Source organism: Budorcas taxicolor, chromosome 8 (genome assembly GCF_023091745.1).
Source record: "Budorcas taxicolor isolate Tak-1 chromosome 8, Takin1.1, whole genome shotgun sequence".
Taxonomy (NCBI): Eukaryota; Metazoa; Chordata; class Mammalia; order Artiodactyla; family Bovidae; genus Budorcas; species Budorcas taxicolor.
Window position 1 is genome coordinate 98,867,276 of NC_068917.1, and position 21,146 is coordinate 98,888,421.

The following is a 21,146-nucleotide window of genomic DNA, read 5'->3' on the forward strand; positions in this document are numbered from 1 at the left end:
CATTTAAAATAGTTCTTTATTCGTTTTAAAAATAAGAAATGAACTAAATGTTAACTGAAATAAAGCACTTTTTATTCATTACGTATATTGCATTCATTTGCCCATTCTCCAGATCTGGCACAACCCCCTGCACCGAGAAGATGCTGGACCCTTATTAGGAGAACGAGGTTCGGCTGTGGCGGGGCAGCCGGCTCATCCCGCTCACCCGCCAACCGCTCGCGCGCCCGAAGCTCCCGGGACGCGCGGCCCCGCCCCTCCGCGCGCCAGCCTCTGGAGCCAGGGCGCACGCGCAGGGCTCCCGGAGGCCGCGTCGAGGAGCGCGCGGCCGCGGCCGTCCCCTCCCCCCACCCCTCGCCGCGCACGCCGGGAACCCGTCTCCGCGGCTGCTTCGGCTGCGGCGGTCGGTAGTCGCGATGGACTCTCCGTGGAATGAGCTGACCCTTGCCTTTTCTCGCACTTCCATGTTCCCCTTTTTTGATATCGCCCACTACCTGGTGTCGGTGATGGCGTTGAAGCATCAGCCGGGTGAGTGTTGGGCGCCGAGGATCGTCCCCCTCAGGGACCACTCACCGCGGGGACGGCCTGAGCTGGGTGAGCGGCCGAGCTGCCTCGCGCCGGCAGTCCTGTTGTCAAGCTAGAGGGGGCAGGGGAGAGGGGGCCCGTCCTACCGCCGTATAGAAGGGGAAACTGAGGCCGAGGAGGAAGGTGGCCCCGGACCCCGCCAAAGGAGTCACGGGGGGGAGTGCGGGGCGGTCCCACTGCCGCGGGCGGGACTGCCGGGACAGGTGACCGGGCGGCCGCAGCCACTTTGGGCAGTCCAGGACTGCCCTCGTTCGCCCTCGGTGGCGCCGTCTCCCGGCCGTGCCCCCTCTTCCTTGGGAAATATTTTTAAAAGACCTGGGAACCGAGCTCCCGCAGAGCAGGTCTGACTTCCTCGCTTGGACTAGTAACTGGTTCTGGACTGCTCTCCGGCTGTGAAAGCTGTGTAAACACTGAAATAAAAAGCCTCAAGTAGGCACCCCCTACATTCCCCGTAACGCACAGGTCTCCCACCTTGCTTAGCATGTTAGACACAGTGATTGCTGAGAGGAGAGTGGATTCCCCCTGGGGGTCGTATGAATGCTATTGCACACGAAGAGCCGTTTGGTGTAGTTTCATTGCCAGTAGAGGGGATGCGGTCTTAAAACAGAGTTTGAGTTCCTTTAAGTGTGCATACAGGGAGCAATGTTTGTTTTTTCTCGTATTTTTCATTCAGGAGATGTTTGCTCCTGTATTGCTTGACTTTTGCAGTTCTGCCTGCTTTTTCATTTTGTGCTCTTTTTTCCTGAGGTCAGGTATTTTCTTTGCCTTACTTTCTCCATGTTCTTGCTGCCTTTGATACGCCTTGTCCTACAGTCCGTGAGTGAAGGCTCGACGATGGTGCTGTGCCTCTTACTGTCTGATTTTTCTTTTTAAAACATTTTAAAACTAATTTTTAATTTTTTGGCTGAACCAGCATGGCATGTGGGATCTTAGTCCCCCAACCAGGGATGGAACCCACACCCCTTGCATTTTAAAGCCTGGAGTCCTAACCATTGGACCACTAGGGAAGTCTCTGGTGGTTTGTTTTTTTTTTTTAACTCATGGACCTCTGAAATGTTTTTAATTTAAATTGAGATTGGTAGCTCAGTCTAAATCATTGTTTGATAGAAGTTTTGACCTGGATAGAGGGAATAGTAGTGTATTAAATTGAATGGATAATCATAAGAGACACTTTCCCTGATTTGAAAATAAGTATATTTTATTACTTTACCGTCTTTAATACTTGATATTTTCTTGTATAGGTTAGATCAAAGATTCTCCAAGTATGGTCCAGGAGCCCTGGGGTTCCTGACATTTCCAGCTCAAAATTATTTTTGTAATAATATGCAGGTGTTGTCTTTTTCACGCTCATTTTCTTACAAGTGTACAGTGGAATTTTCCAGAGGCCAAATGACCTGTCATACTGTAACAGGTTGAAAGCAGAAGCAGATATGAGAATCCAGCTGTTCCCTATTTGAAGGCAGACATTAAAGAGATTGACTCAAAAAATGTGACTTTTCTCACTAAATATTTTTTGCTTTGGAAAATAGTTATTTTTCATGAAGAATACATTATTAACATTCAGAGCATTTATTATTTTAAAGATTTTCTCATTAAAATTTTTTTTGATAGTTTTATTTATTTTTGGGTATGCTTGGTCTTGTTGCTGCACGAGCTTTCTCCAGTTGCAGCGACCCGGGCTACTGTCCAGTTGCGGTGTGGGTTTCTCTGCAGTTACTGCTCTTGTTGCCGAGCACAGGCTGTAGCGCACAAGGGCTCCAGTAGCTGTGGCTCCCAGGCTCTAGAGCACAGTTTCAGTAGTTGTGACAGATGGGCTTAGATGCTCTGCAGCATGTGGGATCTTCCCCAGTCAGGGATCAACCTGTGTTTCCTGGATTGGCAAGCAATTCTTCACCACTGAGCAACCAGGGAATCCCTGATTTTTCTCATTTATAATTTATAATATGCTAGATATTGATAGCGTGAATAAACAGAAGCTCTTTAGGATCTTCAAGAATTTTTTTTTTTTGAGTCAGACTTTTGGAAAGTTTAATTTACATGTATTCACTCCTTTAAATGTAAAATTCTGTTATTTTGGACAAACATACAGTCATGTACGTACCACCACAGTCAAGATATAGAACAGTTTCATCATCCATCCCAGATTCCTTCCTACCCTTTTGGGGGCCACAAAACTCGCCAATATTTGGCAGAAAATCTTGCCCCCTCTTGCCTGGAAAATCCCATGGACGGAGGAGCCTGGTGGGCTGCAGTCCATAGGGTCGCTAAGAATCAGACACGACTGAGCCACTTCACTGTCGCTTTTCACTTTCATGCATTGGAGAAGGAAATGGCAGTCCACTCCAGTGTTCCTGCCTGGAGAATCCCAGGGACAGGGGAGCCTGGTGGGCTGCCGTCTATGGGGTTGCACAGGGTTGGACACGACTGAAGCAACTTAGCAGCAGCAGAGGAGTCCTGAAACCAAAATCTTTGAGGACCACTGGACTAACTGGACACTGATACAGTATTCCACCTGGTTTAAAAATGTTATATTCCAGGACTAGTACTTGTGAACATATAAAAAGTATAGAATTCACACTGGCGTGTGAGATGAGTGCAATTGTGTCGTAGTTTGAACATTCTTTGGCATTGTCTTTCTTTGGGATTGGAATAAAAACTGACCTTTTCCAGTCCTGTGGCCTCTGCTGAATTTTCCAAATTTGCTGACAAATTGAGTGCAGCACTTTAACATTATCTTTTAGGATTAGGAATAGCTCACCTGGAATTCCATCACCTCCGCTAGCTTTGTTTCAGTAATGCTTCCTGAGGCCCACTTGACTTCACACTCCACGATGTCTGGCTCTAGGTGAGTGATCACACCATTGTGGTTATCTGGGTCATTAAGACCTTTTCTGTACAGTTTCTTCTGTGTATTCTTGCCACCTCTTCCTAATATCTTTTGCTTCTGTTAGGTCCATACTGTTTCTGTCCTTCAGTGTGTCCATCTTTACATGAAATATTCCCTTGTCATAGTTTCACTGGGTTACACAAAACTGTGATCCATGCGATCATTTTGGTTAGCATGAGGGCGATGTAGAAGGACATGCACTCATCTTCTGCTGTGAGTATTTGGGAGTGTCTGGCAGAGGCTTGGGTTGATAGCGGCCTGTTGTGAAGTCAGAGGCATTGGCAGCAGCAGTCCTGGGAGGTGCAGCATGCTGCCATAAGTCGTTTTGGAGAAGGTCGGTATAACCCCTTTCAGTTCAGTTCAGTTCAGTTCAGTTCAATCGCTCAGTCATGTCCGACTCTTTGCGACCCCATGAATCGCAGCACGCCAGGCCTCCCTGTCACCACCTCCCGGAGTTCACTCAGACTCAAGTCCATCGATTACTCCTTTAGTTTTGACTAATAGTACAGGGTTTTTTTTCATTTATTTTTTCTATTTTTCTGGATATCTTATTGGGCTTCCCTGGTGACTCAGCTGGTAAAGAATCTGCCTGCAATGAGGGAGACCTGGGTTCACTCCCTGGGTTGGGAAGATCCCCTGGAAAACGATGATGCTGTGAAAGTGCTGCACTCAGTATGTCAGCAAATCTGGAAAACTCAGCAGTGGCCACAGGAATAGAAAAGGTCAATTTTCATTCCAATCCCAAAGAAAGGTAATGCCAAAGAATGCTCAAACTATCGCACAATTGCAGTCATCTCACATGCTAGTAAAGTAATGCTCAAAATTCTCTAAGCCAGGCTTCAGCAATAAGTGAACCGTGAACTTCCAGATGTTCAAGCTGGTTTTAGAAAAGACGGAGGAACCAGAGATCAAATTGCCAACATCCGCTGGATCATGGAAAAAGCAAGAGAGTTCCAGAAAAACATCTATTTCTGCTTTATTGACTATGCCAAAGCCTTTGACTGTGTGGATCACAAGAAACTGTGGAAAACTCTTAAAGAGATGGGAATACCAGACCACCTGACCGGCCTCTTGAGAAACCTATATGCAGGTCAGGAAGCATCAGTTAGAACTGAACATGGAATAACAGACTGGTTCCAAATAGGAAAAAGAATACGTCAAGGCTGTATATTGTCACCCTGCTTATTAAACTTATATGCAGAGCACATCATGAGAAACGCTGGGCTGGAGGAAGCACAAGCTGGAATCAAGATTGCCGGGAGAAATATCAATAACCTCAGATATGCAGATGACACCACCCTTACGGCAGAAAGTGAAGAAGAACTAAAAGAGCCTCTTGATGAAAGTGAAAGAGGAGAGTGAAAAAGTTGGCTTAAAGCTCAACATTCAGAAAACTGAGATCATGGCATCTGGTCCCATCATTTCATGAGAAATAGATGGGGAAACAGTGGAAACAGTGTCAGACTTTGTGTTTTTTTGGCTCCAAAATCAGCGTAGATAGGGATTGCAGCCATGAAATTAAAAGACGCTTGCTCCTTGGAAGGAAAGTTATGACGAACCTAGATAGCATATTGAAAAGCAGAGATATTACTTTGCCAACAAAGGTCCGTCCTAGTCAAGGCTATGGTTTTTCCAGTGGTCATGTATGGTTGTGAGAGTTGGACTGTGAAGAAAGCTGAGCGCCGAAGAATTGATGCTTTTGAACTGTGGTGTTGGAGAAGACTCTTGAGAGTCCCTTGGACTGCAAGGAGATCCAACCAGTCCATCCTAAAGGAGATCAGTCCTGGGTGTTCATTGGAAGGACTGCTGTTGAAGCTGAAGCTCCAATACTTTGGCCACCTGATGCGGAGAGCTGACTCATTTGAAAAGACCCTGATTCTGGGAAAGATTGAGGGCAGGAGGAGAAGGGGACGACAGAGGATGAGATGGTTCGATGGCATCACTGACACAATGGACATGGGTTTACATGCACTCCGGGAGTTGGTGATGAACAGGGATGCCGGGGGTGGTGCAGTTCATGGGTTGCAAAGAGCTGGACATGACTGAGCAACTGAACTGAACCCACTCCAGTGTTCTTGCCTGGAGAATTACATGGAATGTATAGTCCATGGGGTTGCAAGGAGTCTTGTATTTTATTAGGAAGTTGGAAAATGCTGTTTTAGGAGCTGTTGGTTAGAAACCATTTTTGCAGAATATTTTTGTCACTAATTTTAATTTCTTATGCTTTTAATCTGTCCTCTTTTTTTTCTTATTTAAATTTTCATTAAAATAAGCACATTTCTTCAGTCCTGCACTGATATCAATCTGAAATTACTCAGATTGCTATTTTCTGTTAGACATCCTGAAAATTTAATCTACCATGATTTTTACTTGATTTTTCACACAAAATCTATTATTTTTTTTTTTAATTCTCTGACCACTATTTTGCTAACTTCCCTCAGATCATATGTAGTTCATTAAGTAGCTATTCAGTTTATTAGGTACTATATTAGATGTTAAGGATACTAGAATGAAAGATATTCTTATATCCCTAGAAGAACTTGATTGTGCTGTTGTCATTGTCATCTTTTCCCCTTCCCCTGCTCATCCTCCCTTTCCTACTCTTTCCTTACAGTGTCACATAAGATTGTACTACCTTTCTTTTTTTTTTAATATTTATTTTATTTTTGGCTGCACTGGATCTCTGTTACTGTGCGCTGACTTTCTCTAGTTGCAGAGAGTGGGGGCTACTGTCTAGTAGCAGTGTGCAGGCTTCTCCTTGCAATGGCTTCTCTTGTTTTAGAGCACAGGCTCTAGGCCTGTGGACTTCAGTAATTGCAGCACACGGGCTACATTGTGGTGCAAAGGGTTAGTTGCCCCACAGCATGTGAGATCTTCCCAAACCAGGGGTTGAACCCATGTCCTTTGCATTGGCAGGTGGATTCTTAACCGCTGGACTCCCAGGGAAGCCCCTACAACTGCCTTTCTTACACAGTAACGATATTCATTTCAGATAACATGGAAAACATTTCAGTATGTTAATTCTAATCCTCATATATCTCTTTAGGTAGGTAGTATTGAACTTATTTTACAGATGAGGAATACTTTTATAGGAATAAAATACATAAGTTACATAGTTTAGTTAATTATAGAGCTATTTCTTGGGCTAATTTCAAAGTTCTGAACTTTTCTCTAGCTCTCTCTTTGCAGATTCTGGTTTCTCAACATTTAACAATTTCTCAGTAAGCTGTCATTTGACATGGTTATTTTTTCCCATGGTTTTGGTCGTTTTTACATCACCAATCAGTTTCTCATTTGCTTTTGGGAATTAAATCCAGAAATAAAGTGTGTCGTTCCTTCCTATAATCTGTGAGAGATGAAAAGACAAATAAGATATAAATTTATCAGTTTTTAGGATTCTGGGAAGGTGGCAGCATAATTTTGCTATCTTTATGAATTCCCATGTAAAAACATACAGAAAAGTGCAAAAATAATAGTGAAAGTACAGCTTAGTGAATTTTCAGAATACGCACAACTAAGTTAAGCAATATCCAGAGAAAATAGAACATCTATGATATCCTCAATAAAACATCCATGCCCCCTTTGTGATACCATGCTTTATAAAGCCAGAGCAGATTCTGCTCGGTGTGGGGTAGAAAAGGGTGTCTCAGAAGTGATAGTCCGTAATTTACTTCTTTGAGTTCAGAGAATCTTACTTAAATATCTTTAATATTTTTTAATCTAAAGAAAAGTTAGAGTATTTGAGTGACCTGACCAAATATTAATCAAGAAGTGTTCTGTAGTAGAAAGAGTTCATAAAGTCAGAAGTCAGAAGACCAGTGTTTAGTTCAAACTCTACCACTATCAAGGTAGCTTGGAATGAGAACTTAAAACTCAATTGCTTATGCAGTGAATGAGCTGGACCAGAACACCAGCTGAGCAGTGTGTCCTCCTCAGGAATCTCAGTTTTGACTCTAAGGAGCACTTTGTCCCGGCTTCTAAGTTTTAATAATTTGAGCCTATCCTTTGTTCCCCCAGGAGTGGTAAGAACTTTCTGTATTTATACCTCTATGACACCACAGTATTTACTTTTTACTTTTTCAGATCTTATGATTTTATGCCCACTTTTTTATATTAAGTTCTCTTTGTTAAGCAAACTTTATATTTTCTGTTTCCTGACTGGACTCTGACTGGTGCAGAAACTTAAGGGTAAGGTTTAACTTCGTGCTTGCTGGTTTTCATTATGTTGTGTTAAAATAGCTAAAGTGCTGGCTACTACTTGTTTGTAGATCCAGTCAGCATAATGCCTTCAGTGTAGCAGGCAGTTGTGACGTTCTGTGTACTCCAATAAGATCAAAGTCTCTGTGGACTCTTTTGGAGAGCAGGAGCGTTGACAGATCTGAGGAAAGAGTGTGATAGTGTACTGTTAAACTTGCCAGGTAAAAGCAAAGTGCTTTTGGGATTCTTTGCAAATTAATATGGAGAAAAAAGCATTTCTTTACCAGGTTACAGGGATTAATACTAATTTGTTCCAGTAAAAATACTGTATTTTGAATACCAGCTGCAGTTGGAGTTGCTACTTGTCTGCATTTATTTATAATTCAGTTATTTTTCAACACCCATCTGCTTTACACATAGTCTAAACAGGCAAGTTGTTAGTGGGATGTGATAGATATCATCCTCGTTCATGTTTTTTGATCATGGCACTCATCTTTAATACTTCATTTTAAAAATATCTTGGTGAGAAGGAGAAGAAACTCTAGTGGCTTCTACTTGATTGTGTGTGTGTGCTCAGTTGCATCCTAGTCTTTGCAACTCTGTGGACTCTAGCCCGCCAGACTCCTCTCTGTCCATGGAATTTTCCAGGCAACAGTACTGGAGTGGGTTGTAATTTCCTCCTGCAAGGGATCTTCCCCTGGGGTTGAGCTTATGTCTCCTGCATTGATGTATACTTACATATACTTGAAAGTCACTTAGTCATGTCCAACTCTTTGGGACCCCATGGACTATACAGTCCATGGAATTCTCCAGGCCAGAATGCTAGAGTGGGTAACCTTTCCTTTCTCCAGGGGATCTTCCCAACCCTGGGATCGAACTCAGGTCTCCCACATTGCAGGCAGATTCTTTATCAGATGAGCCACAAGGGAAGCCCAAGAATACTGGAGTGGGTAACCTTTCCCTTCTTCAGGGGATCTTTCTCACCCAGGAATCGAACTGGGGTCTCCTGCATTGTAGGTGGATTCTTTACCAACTGAGCTATCAGGGTAGTGGATCCTTTACCACTGAGCCACCAGTGAAGCCCTCTGCTTGATCATTCCTCCCATAATGATTCTTACTCTATGGATCAGAGAATCAATATGGTAAGTGTGCCAGTTGCTAAGTATGTCTGTTCTGGTTACACAGTGGGGAACTGGGGGACAGGGTGAATCTGTGGATTTACTTGGCCCACTGTGATTTGATCTGAAACTCCTTAAATTGTGTCACAGATAATCTGTAAACCTCTGTTGTCTACATGATTATTTTTAAATAATTTTGATGAAAAAATGTACTTGAGGCATATAAGATATGTTACTTTTTCTTTTTTTAAAAGTGATAAATCTATAAATGGGAAAGACTAGGATAGTTTAATATGCAATTTAAAAATACATAATATCTGGCAATAAGGCTTTAAGATGGCTAGAACATTCCCCTGCTTCTTTCTGGAAGTCACATCAACCACCAGCAAGCCTAATGCTGTTTGAAAATAGCCACAGTGCAAGTAATTCTTAAAAATAGAGATGCTTTAGACTGAGTATTTTACTGGAGTAAAATTAGACTGAGAATATCAAAATAAAGAAGTCATGTGTGCAGTACATTAAAAAATGCCCTTCTAAGCTTTGTTTTAACTAAGTTAATAAAACTATTTTAAACATAGTCTAATAATTCATTTGGCCAGAGAATGGGATTATTTTGTGGGTGTGATTTTAAGTGAATTAAACAGAATAAAATGTGACTTTATTTCTCAGCTTTCATTTCATAATGAAACTATTTTGATGTTAAAGTCCCCTGGTGGTTGTATGTTTAAAAGTCTTATGCCAGAGATCAAATTGCCAACATCCGCTGGATCATGGAAAAAGCAAGAGAGTTCCAGAAAAACATCTATTTCTGCTTCATTGACTATGCCAAAGGCTTTGACTGTGTGGATCACAATAAACTGTGGAAAATTCTGAAAGAGATGGGAATACCAGAGCACCTGACCTGCCTCTTGAGAAATCTGTATGCAGGTCAGGAAGCAACAGTTAGAACTGGACATGGAACAACAGACTGGTTCCAAATAGGAAAAGGAATACGTCAAGGCTGTATATTGTCACCCTGCTTATTTAACTTCTATGCAGAGTACATCATGAGAAACGCTGGACTGGAAGAAACACAAGCTGGAATCAAGATGGCCGGGAGAAATCTCAATATGCAGATGACACCACCCTTATGGCAGAAAGTGAAGAGGAGCTAAAAGCCTCTTGATGAAAGTGAAAGAGGAGAGTGAAAAAGTTGGCTTAAAGCTCAACATTCAGAAAATGAAGATCATGGCATCTGGTCCCATCACTTCATGGCATCCGGTCCCATCACTTCATGGGAAATAGATGGGGAAACAGTGGAAATAGTGTCAGACTTTATTTTTTTGGGCTCCAAAATCACTGCAGATGGTGACTGCAGCCATGAAATTAAGAGACGCTTACTCCTTGGAAGAAAAGTTATGACCAACCAAGACAGTATATTCAAAAGCAGAGACATTACTTTGCCGACTAAGGTCTGTCTAGTCAAGGCTATGGTTTTTCCTGTGGTCATGTATGGATGTGAGAGTTGGACTGTGAAGAAGGCTGAGCTCTGAAGAATTGATGCTTTTGAGCTGTGGTGTTGGAGAAGACTCTTGAGAGTCCCTTGGACTGCAAGGAGATCCAACCAGTCCATTCTGAGGGAGATCAACCCTGGGATTTCTTTGGAAGGAATGATGCTAAAGCTGAAGCTCCAGTACTTTGGCCACCTCATGCGAAGAGTTGACTCATTGGAAAAGACTTTGATGGTGGGAGGGATTGGGGGCAGGAGGAGAAGGGGACGACCAAGGATGAGATGGCTGGATGGCATCACGGACACGATGGACGTGAGTCTGAGTGAACTCCGGAAGATGGTGATGGACAGGGAGGCCTGGTGTGCTGCGATTCATGGAGTCTCAAAGAGTCGGACACGACTGAGTGACTGAACTGAACTGAACTGAACTTTGAATTAGATTCAGGTTTCAGCGTGACAAATTTTGCTAAGAGTTCGGGGAAATAATTCTACTGATAATGTATCACAAACATCTTAAGGTAGGACAGATAATTTTTTTTTCTCTTTTAAAGCCAGTATGTTAAAAATAATGTGTCTAAATTAACATAGCTTATTTCTTAGCTAAAGGGATACACCTTTGTTTAAAACTGAGGAAAAATTAGCTCTATATTAACATTTTTTCTTCTGAAAATTATATGCCTTAAAGATATACAGCTTTTTTTTTTTTCCTGTATTTTCTTTTTCTTTTCTTTGAGCTAAATTTTGAAAGCATTATATTTTTATTTTGGCCATGTCATGTGGCTTGCAGGATCCCCTGACCATTGATCAAACCTGCACCCCCTGCAGTGGAAGCACAGTGTTAGCCACTGGACCACATTAAACTAACTCTGGTGCTGGTAGGATATATACAAAGGAACATAATACCCAGATACTTTATTGTAAGATTGTCTCATGGTGAAAAATGTATTACCACAATGTGTGTACTGAAGAAAGATTTAAAGAAAAACCTGTTTGAGTTAGAGAAATTTTTCTGGCTGACATAATTTTGAAAATTAGGCATAAAAGACTGGTATGAGAAAGACCCTCCCTTCAGCTCTTTTTTCTTTTCTTTTTGGTCTAATAAAACCTTAGTTTCATTAATTTAAGACTGTTGGGGTTACAGGTACCTTTTCAGTGCCCTAATGTGTCACTCTCATCCCAGCCTTGCAGTAGGAACTCAAAACAATTATATCTTGGGCTCAGAGAATTTCCAGAAGCAGCCCAAGAGTTGCATTTTCCTAACCTCTTTTCTCTGTTGTCAGTAATCAACCCATTCAGCACTTAAGTCAACACGGTGTCTGACATGTACTGGGTAGTATATATGTGTTTTTATGTATATTCTCTCATTTTAAATTCTTATAAGTTATGTATTATTTTCACTTTATGAAACTTGAAGTTTAAGCAAAGACAGGTTAAAGGTCCTACAAAGAGTCACAGAATTGGGATGTAATGACAGCTGTCTCTCTTGGTGACTTATGATAAAACTAAGGGACACTAATGGTAGTAAAATTGTCATACTTATATTTTTGATATATTGCATATTTATAGAGCATCTACTTTATACAAAGTTTCATAAGTGTCTCAAGGAATGACAGTCTTATAGTGGAACTAACACTTGTGAACAAATCTAGAAAATGATATGTCTCAGGAGGAAAGGATAAAATACTGGTAAGTTGAGGGAAAAGGAAAGTTATTTTGACAGACTATACTGGAAATGCATATTACATGAGTGAATAATTTATGTGAAAGCATCAAATTTAGTTAACTTGATTTGGATTGTTTTAATAGTCAAAGGAAAACATTTTGGCACCAGGGACTGGTTTCACGGAAGACAATTTTTCCTTGGATTGGGGTGCAGGGGGATGATTTCCAGATGATTCAAGCAAATTGCATTTACTGTGCACTTTTTTCTATTACTTCTTATTTAACTCCACCTCAGATCTCAGACATTAATTAGATCCTGAAGGTTGGAGACCTCTGGTCTAAGCCAAATTGTTAGTGTCAAATGGATGATAGTAATGGGGATAGAGACATATTCCCTAATAGTATATTTACCAAAAGTAACCAATTATTTTGGAGTGTGCCTTCATAGTACTGTGCAGTGATGGACCCTTTGTATTAATAGCTCTCATTCAGTTAAGAGCTCCCATTTCCAGAATGTGTCTGCAGAGCTAATCTGGGTATATCAGAGAGGAAGACATGCACAAGGCAAGATTGAGGGAGGAGAAGGTCTTGAGGGGGAGAAGGAGTGTATATGTGTAAATAAGCATAGGAAAAAAGACTCGAAGTTGTCACTCTATAGAAAATGAGTGTGATTAAAGGGTAGAAGTACAGAGGAAAGGGTAATTTTATTTCTGTTTACTTCCATAATATCTCTACCGAAGTGCTGCTAGTAGTAAAGAACCTGCCTGCCAATGCAGGAGTTGTAAGAGACTTGGGTTCAATCCCTGGGTTGGGAGGAACCCCTGCAGTAGGAAATGGCATCCCGATCCAATCTCCTTGTCTGGAGAATCCCATGGACAGAGGAGTCTGGCAGGCTGTGGTCCATGGAGTCAGAAAGAGTCAGACATGACTGAAGAGACTTAGCACACATACTTCTATGATAGTGATAGCTATACTTGTTGCTTACTATCTGCTAGGTCCCCATTCTAAGTTTTTAAATGTATTCACTCATAGTCAGTAGATGGGGAAATAGTGGAAACAGTGAGAGACTTTATTTTGAGGGGCTCCAAAATCACTGTGAACTGTGGTGTTGGAGAAGACTCTTGAGAGTCCCTTGGATTGCAAGGAGATCCAACCAGTCCATTCTGAAGGAGATCAGCCCTGGGATTTCTTTGGAAGGAATGATGCTAAAGCTGAAACTCCAGTACTTTGGCCACCTCATGTGAAGAGTTAACTCGTTGGAAAAGACTCTGATGCTGGGAGGGATTGAGGGCAGGAGGAGAAGGAGATGACAGAGGATGAGATGGCTGGATGGCATCACGGATTCGATGGATGTGAGTCTGGGTGAGCTCCGGGAGTTGGTGATGGACAGGGGGTCCTGGCGTGCTGCGATTCATGGGGTTGCAAAGAGTCGGACACGACTGAGTGACTGAACTGAACTGAACTGAACTGAACTGAAAATCACTGCAGATGGTGACTGCCGCCATGAAATTAAAAGATGCTTACTCCTTGGAAGAAAAGTTGTGACCAAACTAGACAGCATATTAAAAGCCAGAGACATTACTTTGCTAACAAAGGTCCGTCTAGTCAAAGCTATGGGTTTTCCAGTAGTCATGTATGGATGTGAGAGTTGGACTATAAAGAAAGCTGAGCGCCAAAGAATTGATGCTTTGGATCTGTGGTGTTGGAGAAGACTGGAGAGTCCCTTGGACTGCAAGGAGATCCAGCCAGTCCATCCTAAAGGAAATCAGTCCTGAGTGTTCATTGGAAGGACTGATGTTGAAGCTGAAGCTCCAATAGTTTGGCCACATGATGTGAAGAATCGACTCATTAGAAGAGACCCTGATGCTGGGAAAGATTTAGGGCAGGAGGAGAAGGCCATGACAGATGAGATGGTTGGATGGCATCATCGACTCAATGGACCTGAGTTTGAGTAAACTCCAGGAGTTGGTGATGGACAGGGAGGACTGGTGTGCTGCAGTCCATGGGGTCGCAAAGAGTTGGACACGACTTAGCGACTGAAAAATAACTAGTGAAAACTAAAAGCTATAGACAGTAAGATGCGAGAGTTCAGCTTTGGCTCCATCTCTTCATTCTTTCTGGAGTTATTTCTCCACTGATTTCCAGTAGCAATTGGGCATCTACTTACCTGGAGAGTTTTATCTTTCAGTGTCGTATCTTTTTGCCTTTTCATACCATTCATGGGGTTCTCAAGTCAAGAATACTGAAGTGGTTTGCCATTCCCTTCTCCAGCGGACCACATTTTGTCAGAACTCTCCATCATGACCCGTCCGTCTTGGGTGGCCCTACATGGCACAGCTCATAGTTTCATTGAATTAGAAAAGGCTGTGGTCCATGTGATGAGATTGGACAGTTTCCTGTGATTGTGGTTTTAAGTCTGTCTGCCCTCTGATGAAGAAGGATAAGAGGCTTATGGAAGCTTCCTGATGGGAGAGACTGACTGAGGGGGAAATTGGGTCTTGTTCTGATGGGTGGGGCCATGTTCAGTAAATCTTGAATCCAATTTTCTGTTGATGGGTGGGGCTGTGTTCCCTCCCTGGTATTTACCTGGGGCCAAACTATGGTGGGGCCAAGCCTATGCCCCAACCAGTAATGCTGAAGAAGCTGAAGTTTAATGGTTTTATGAAGACATCCAAGACCTTTTAGACTAACACCCAAAAAAGATGTCCTTTTCATTATAGGGGACTGGAATGCAAAAGTGGGAAGTCAAGAACACCTGGAGTAACAGGCAAATTTGGCCTTGGAGTATGGAATGAAGCAGGGCAAAGGCTAATAGAGTTTTGCCAAGAGAATGCACTGGTCATAGCAAACACCCTCTTCCAACAACACAAGAGAAGACTCTACACATGGACATCACCAGATGGTCAACACCGAAATCAGATTGATTACATTCTTTGCAACTAAAGATGGAGAAGCTCTATAGAGTCAGCAAAAACAAGACCAGGAGCTGACTGTGGCTCAGATCCTGAACTTATTGCCAAATTCAGACTGAAATTGAAGAATGTAGGGAAAACCACTAGACCATTCAGGTATGACCTAGATCAAATCCCTTATGATTATACAGTGGAAGCGAGAAATAGATTTAAGGGACTAGATCTGATAGACAGAGTGCCTGATGAACTATGGACGGAGGTTGGTGACATTGTACAGGAGACGGATCAAGACCATCCCCAAGAAAAGAAATGTGAAAAAGCAAAATGGCTGTCTGAGAAGGCCTTACAAATAGCTGTGAAACGAAGAGAAGTGAAAAGCAGAGGAGAAAAGGAAAGATATAAGCATCTGAATGCAGAGTTCCAAAGAATAGCAAGGAGACATAAGAAAGCCTTCCTCAGTGATCAATGTGAAGAAATAGAGGAAAACAACAGAATGGGAAAGACTAGAGATCTCTTCAAGAAAATTAGAGATACCAAGGGAACATTTCATGCAAAGATGGGCTCGATAAAGGACAGAAATGGTATGGACCTAAGAGAAGCAGAAGATATTAAGAAGAGGTGGCAAGAATACACAGAAGAACTATACAAAAAAGATCTTCATGACCCAGATAATCACGATGGTGTGATCACTCATCTAGAGCCAGACATCCTGGAATGTGAAGTCAAGTGGGCCTTGGAAAGCATCACTATGAACAAAGCTAGTGGAGGTGATGGAATTCCAGTTGAGCTATTTCAAATCCTGAAAGATGATGCTGTGAAAGTGCTGCACTCAATATGCCAGCAAATTTGGAAAACTCAGCAGTGGCCGCAGGACTGGAAAAGGTCAGTTTTCATTCCAATCCCAAAGAAAGGCAATGCCAGAGAACACACGATTGCACTCATCTCACATGCTAGTAAAGTAATGCTCAAAATTCTCCAGCTGTGAACTTGCAGATGTTCAAGCTGGTTTTAGAAAAGGCAGAGGAACCAGAGATCAAATTGCCAACATCTGCTGGATCATGGAAAAAGCAAGAAAGTTCCAGAAAAACATCTATTTCTGCTTTATTGACTATGCCAAAGCCTTTGACTGTGTGGATCACAATAAACTGTGGAAAATTCTGAAAGAGATGGGAGTACCAGAGCACCTGACCTGCCCCTTGAGAAACCTATATGCAGGTCAGGAAGCATCAGTTAGAACTGAACATGGAATAACAGACTGGTTCCAAATAGGAAAAGGAATATGTCAAGGTTGTATATTGTCACCCTGCTTATTAAACTTATATGCCGAGCACGTCATGAGAAACGCTGGGCTGGAGGAAGCACAAGCTGGAATCAAGATGGCCGGGAGAAATCTGAATAACCTCAGATAATGCAGACGACACCACCCTTACGGCAGAAAGTGAAGAGGAACTAAAGAGCTTCTTGATGAAAGTGAAAGAGGAGAGTGAAAAAGTTGGCTTAAAGCTCAACATTCAGAAAACTAAGATCATGGCGTCTGGTCCCATCATTTCATGAGAAATAGATGGGGAAACAGTGGAAACAGTGTCAGACTTTGTTTTTTTTGGCTCCAAAATCAGTGCAGATAGGGATTGCAGCCATGAAATTAAAAGACGCTTGCTCCTTGGAAGGAAAGTTATGACGAACCTAGATAGCATATTGAAAAGCAGAGATATTACTTTGCCAACAAAGGTCCATCCTAGTCAAGGCTATGGTTTTTCCAGTGGTCCTGTATGGTTGTGAGAGTTGGACTGTGAAGAAAGCTGAGCGCCGAAGAATTGATGCTTTTGAACTGTGGTGTTGGAGAAGACTCTTGAGAGTCCCTTGGACTGCAAGGAGATCCAACCAGTCCATCCTAAAGGAGATCAGTCCTGGGTGTTCATTGGAAGGACTGATGCTAGAGCTGAAACTCCAGTACTTTAGCCACCTCATGCGAAGAGTTGACTCATTGGAAAAGACCCTGATGCTGGGAGGGAATGGGGGCAGGAGGAGAAGGGGACAACAGAGGATGAGATGGCAGGATGGCATCACCGACTCGATGGACGTGAGTTTGAGTAAACTCCAGGAGTTGGTGATGGACAGGGAGGCCTGGCGTCCTGTGATTCATGGCGTCACAAAGAGTCGGACACGACTGAGCGACTGAACTGAACTGAAACTGGTGGAGATAATGAAGATAATGGTGACCTCTTTCAAAAGATCCCGTGCATGCACTGCTGCACTCAGTGCCCTCAGCCCTGCAGCAGGCCACCATCAACCCACGCCTCTGCTGGGGACTCCTGGACACTTACAGGCAAGTCTGGGTCAATCTCTCTCTCTCTCTCTGTTTTTTTTTTTTTTTTTTAACAGGAAATAGCGTTTATTGGTGAGCATGATTAAGGAGGGGACATTGCTGATGCTCATGAGTGCAGGGCCCGCCATTTGTCCAGGGGACCACGATTAGGGATGTATTTGACCCCATAGCGGTCTGGGATGAGTTGGTTTTCTGCCACCATGTTCTCAAATCCATCTGCATTGAAGTTGGTAAATCCCCAGTTCTTAGAGATGTGGATCTTCTGGTGGCCAGGGAACTTGAACTTGGCCTGGTAGAGGGCTTTCAATCACATGTTCCTTGGTCTGCAGCTTGGTGCAGATGCACATTATGACCTGGGCAGTGTGGGCCCTGGCCACTGTGCCCTGGGGCTTTCTAAAGGCACCAGGCATACCTGTCTGGAGTCTAGCAGCTCCAGTGCAAGACAACATCTTGTTGATGCAGATGACACGGAAGAGGTGGAGCTGCACTAGGATGTGAAAACCATCTTTGCCACAGCTTTCACCATGTACTCGTTGGCACAAATATGGGCAGCCTCCAGGGTTTCAGAGGAGAGCTGCTCATACTCATCTGATACCATGTGGCCACAGAGTGGGAACTCATCCACTTTGGCCTTCTTACACCCCAAGTCAAAGATGCGAATGTTAGCATCAGGGACACCTCGGCAGAAGCGGGACTTTGGGTATGGCTTGTTCTTAAAATACCAGTAACGCCGGGCGGGGCGGCAGCCCATGGTGACACCAGGATCTTCAGTGGCGTGCCAAAGGGAAAGAGCTGGGTCAGTCTCTTGTGGGGCCACTGATCCTTTCTCCTGGGTCCTGGTGCACATGAGGTTCTGTTTGTGCCCACCAAGAGTTTGTTTCCCAGTCCTGTGTAAGTTCTGGTGGCTCTGTGGTGGCGTTAATGGCGACCTCCTCCAAGAGGGCTTATGGCATACCCAGGTCTACTGCACTCAGAGCCCCTGCCCCTGGGCAGTCCACTGCTGACCTGTACCTCCACAGGAGACACTCACAGTTCTGTCTCAGTCTCTGTGGGGACTCTGGAATTTGCCTTATTGGGAAAAGGCAAAGATTGGTTAAAAAATATTTTATCCTAGTCTTTTGTTATATAGAGGTTAAAAAATTTTTTAACAACTTGTCTTTATTTATTTATGACTCTGCTGGGTCTTCCTTGATGGGTGTGGGTTTTCTGTCGTTGCAGTGAGTGGGGGCTATTCTCTAGGTGTGATGCACGAGCTTCTCATTGAGGTGGCTTTGCTTTTTGCAGAGCATGGGCTCTAGGTCTCATCGGCTCAGTAGTTGTGGCACACGGGCTTAGTTGCCCCGTGACATGTGGAATCTTTGTGGGCCAGGGATTGAACCCATGTCCCATGCATTGGCAGGTGGAGTCTTAACCACTGAACCACCAGGGAAGTTCAGAAGTTTTAAATTTTGATGGTGTCAAACTTACAAATCCTTTTCTTCATGGCTTCCTCCCACCCCATTCTTAGATTAATAGATTAAAAAAAAAAAGAATGTTAAAATTTTTATCAAGTGATTTTTTTAATGTCTATTTTATCAAGTGATTTTTTTAATGTCTAAAGGAGTGATCATGTTAACTTGTTAGTATAGTGAATGATTTTAATGAATTTGTGTTGAACCTTCCTTAAATTCTTTGGACAAAAATCTACCTGGTTATGATTTTGTGATCCTTTTGAAAAACTACTGATTTCAATTTGTTATGGATGTGTTTGTGTACTGTATAAGTTAAAATTATAGTGTGACTTGCAGTGTTTTCTCCCTCTTTTTTTCCTTCCCTCCTGCTTTTCCCTCCTCCCTTTTTCCTGACTCCCATCCTCCTTCCTCTCTCATTCTGTCTCTCTTCTTTATTTTTCTTTACGGTTTTTTCTGTTGGAGTTGTTTCACAGAATAAGTTTTTCTAAACTCTGTAATGGTTATATAATATAAAAATGAGTAATAAGAAATTATTTAGTATTTGTCCACTAGTCTGTCTGGGTGTAACACCTTTTTTAGGATAGATCTTGGGACTACCCTGTAATTTTTTTTCATAGTTATTTGTGTGTTCAAGTTTCTACCTATCCTTAAGGGAATTTTGCAATATATAGTTTTTTTAGGAAAATTGTCCATTTCAATTTCCATTTCAACTATATGTTCACCTTTATTAGATTAAATGTTTTCTTTTTTTTTTAATTTTACTTTATTTTACTTTACAATACTGGATTGGTTTTGCCATATATCAACATGAATCCGCCACGGGTGTACATGAGTTCCCCATCCTGAACCCCCCTCCCCCCTCCCTCCCCATACCATCCCTCTGGGTCATCCCCGTGCACCAGCCCCAAACATCCTGTATCCTGCATCGAACCTAGACTGGCGATTCGTTTCTTACATGATAGTATACATGTTTCAGTGCCATTCTCCCAAATCATCCCACCCTCTCCCTCTCCCTCAGAGTCCAAAAGTCTGTTCTATACATCTGTATCTCTTTTGCTGTCTTGCATACAGGGTTGTCATTACCATCTTTCTAAATTTCATATATATGTGTTAATATACTGTATTGGTGTTTTTCTTTCTGGCTTACTTCCCTCCGTATAATCGGCTCCAGTTTCATCCACCTCATTAGAACTGATTCAAATGTATTCTTTTTAATGGCTGAGTAATACTCTATTGTGTACATGTACCACAGCTTTCTTATCCATTCACCTGCTGATGGACATCTAGGTTGCTTCCATGTCCTGGCTATTATAAACAGTGCTGTGATGAACATTGAGGTACATGTGTCTCTTTCAATTCTGGTTTCCTTGGTGTGTATGCCCAGCAGTGGGATTGCTGGGTCATAAGGCAGTTCTATTTCCAGTTTTTTAAGGAACCTCCACACTCTTCTCCATAGTGGCTGTACTAGTTTGCATTCCCACCAACAGTGCAAGAGGGTTCCCTTTTCTCCACACCCTCTCCAGCATTTATTGCTTGTAGACTTTTGGATTGCAGCCATTCTGACTGGTGTGAAATGGTACCTCATTGTGGTCTTGATTTGCATTTCTCTGATAATGATAGATGTTTTCTTATAAAAAATCTCAAATTATTTCCATTTTTTGCTTATAATATTATACATTATTTTCATTCCTGCCCTTTCCACACCCATTTTTCAGACTTACTGAACAATATTCTGTTTTATTGGTCTTTTCCAAGAAAACCTTTGGGTTGGCTTTATTGATTACCTGTATCATCTGTTTGATTTCTACTTTCATTTTTATAATTTGCTTCTATTTTTCTGGCCAGGTTAAAAAATTTTTTTTGTACTGTATCCTGTAATAATTTTGCTTATAGAAAGTTGCTGGACTAGGTCAAGGAAGTCCTATGTACTTTACCCAGAATCACCAACTGACATTTTGCCCCATTTATTTAATTTTTTCCCCAGCTTTATTGACCTATAATTGACAAAATTATATATATTTAAAGTGTACAGTGTGATGATTTGATATACATAGTACATTGTGAAGTGATTACCACAATGAAGTGATTAACATGTTTATCATCTCACATAGTTACCTTTTGAGTGTGTGTGTGTGTGTGTGTGTGGTGACACTTAAAATCTACTCTTTTAGCAAATTTCAAGGATATAATATAGTATTATATAGTATATTTAACTATAGTCATTATGCTGTACATTAGATCCCAAGAACTTATCCATGTATGACTAAAAGTTTGTACCTTACCATTTCTCTGAATGTTTTTATCTCTGTAGAGTATTTTTGCAGAACCACTTGAGTGTAAATTGGAGACATTTTGCCCAGTTACTTCTGACTACTTAAGTGTGTTGATTTTAAGAGTCATATTACAGTTATCAAAATCAGGAAGTTTAACAGTGATACAATACTATTATTAAAGACACAACGTATGTTTAAATTTTATCAATTTTTTGTCTGTAAAGTTCTTTTATAAATGTTCTTTCTCAT

At 42.1% G+C, this 21,146-nt stretch overlaps 1 protein-coding gene and 1 pseudogene across 1 annotated transcript in view; one reads left to right on the plus strand and one right to left on the minus strand.

The window, feature by feature from the left end:
- The first annotated feature begins 355 nt into the window (after positions 1-355).
- The window catches only part of TMEM38B (transmembrane protein 38B), a 65,337-nt gene continuing 44,546 nt past the window's right edge, over positions 356-21,146 (plus strand). Inside the window, exon 1 of the mRNA XM_052644574.1 lies at positions 356-525. Coding sequence (XP_052500534.1) covers positions 414-525 — 112 coding nt within the window. The 5' untranslated portion in view covers positions 356-413. The remainder of the gene's footprint in view (positions 526-21,146) is intronic.
- Positions 17,280-17,924, minus strand: LOC128052134 (60S ribosomal protein L10-like; annotated as a pseudogene).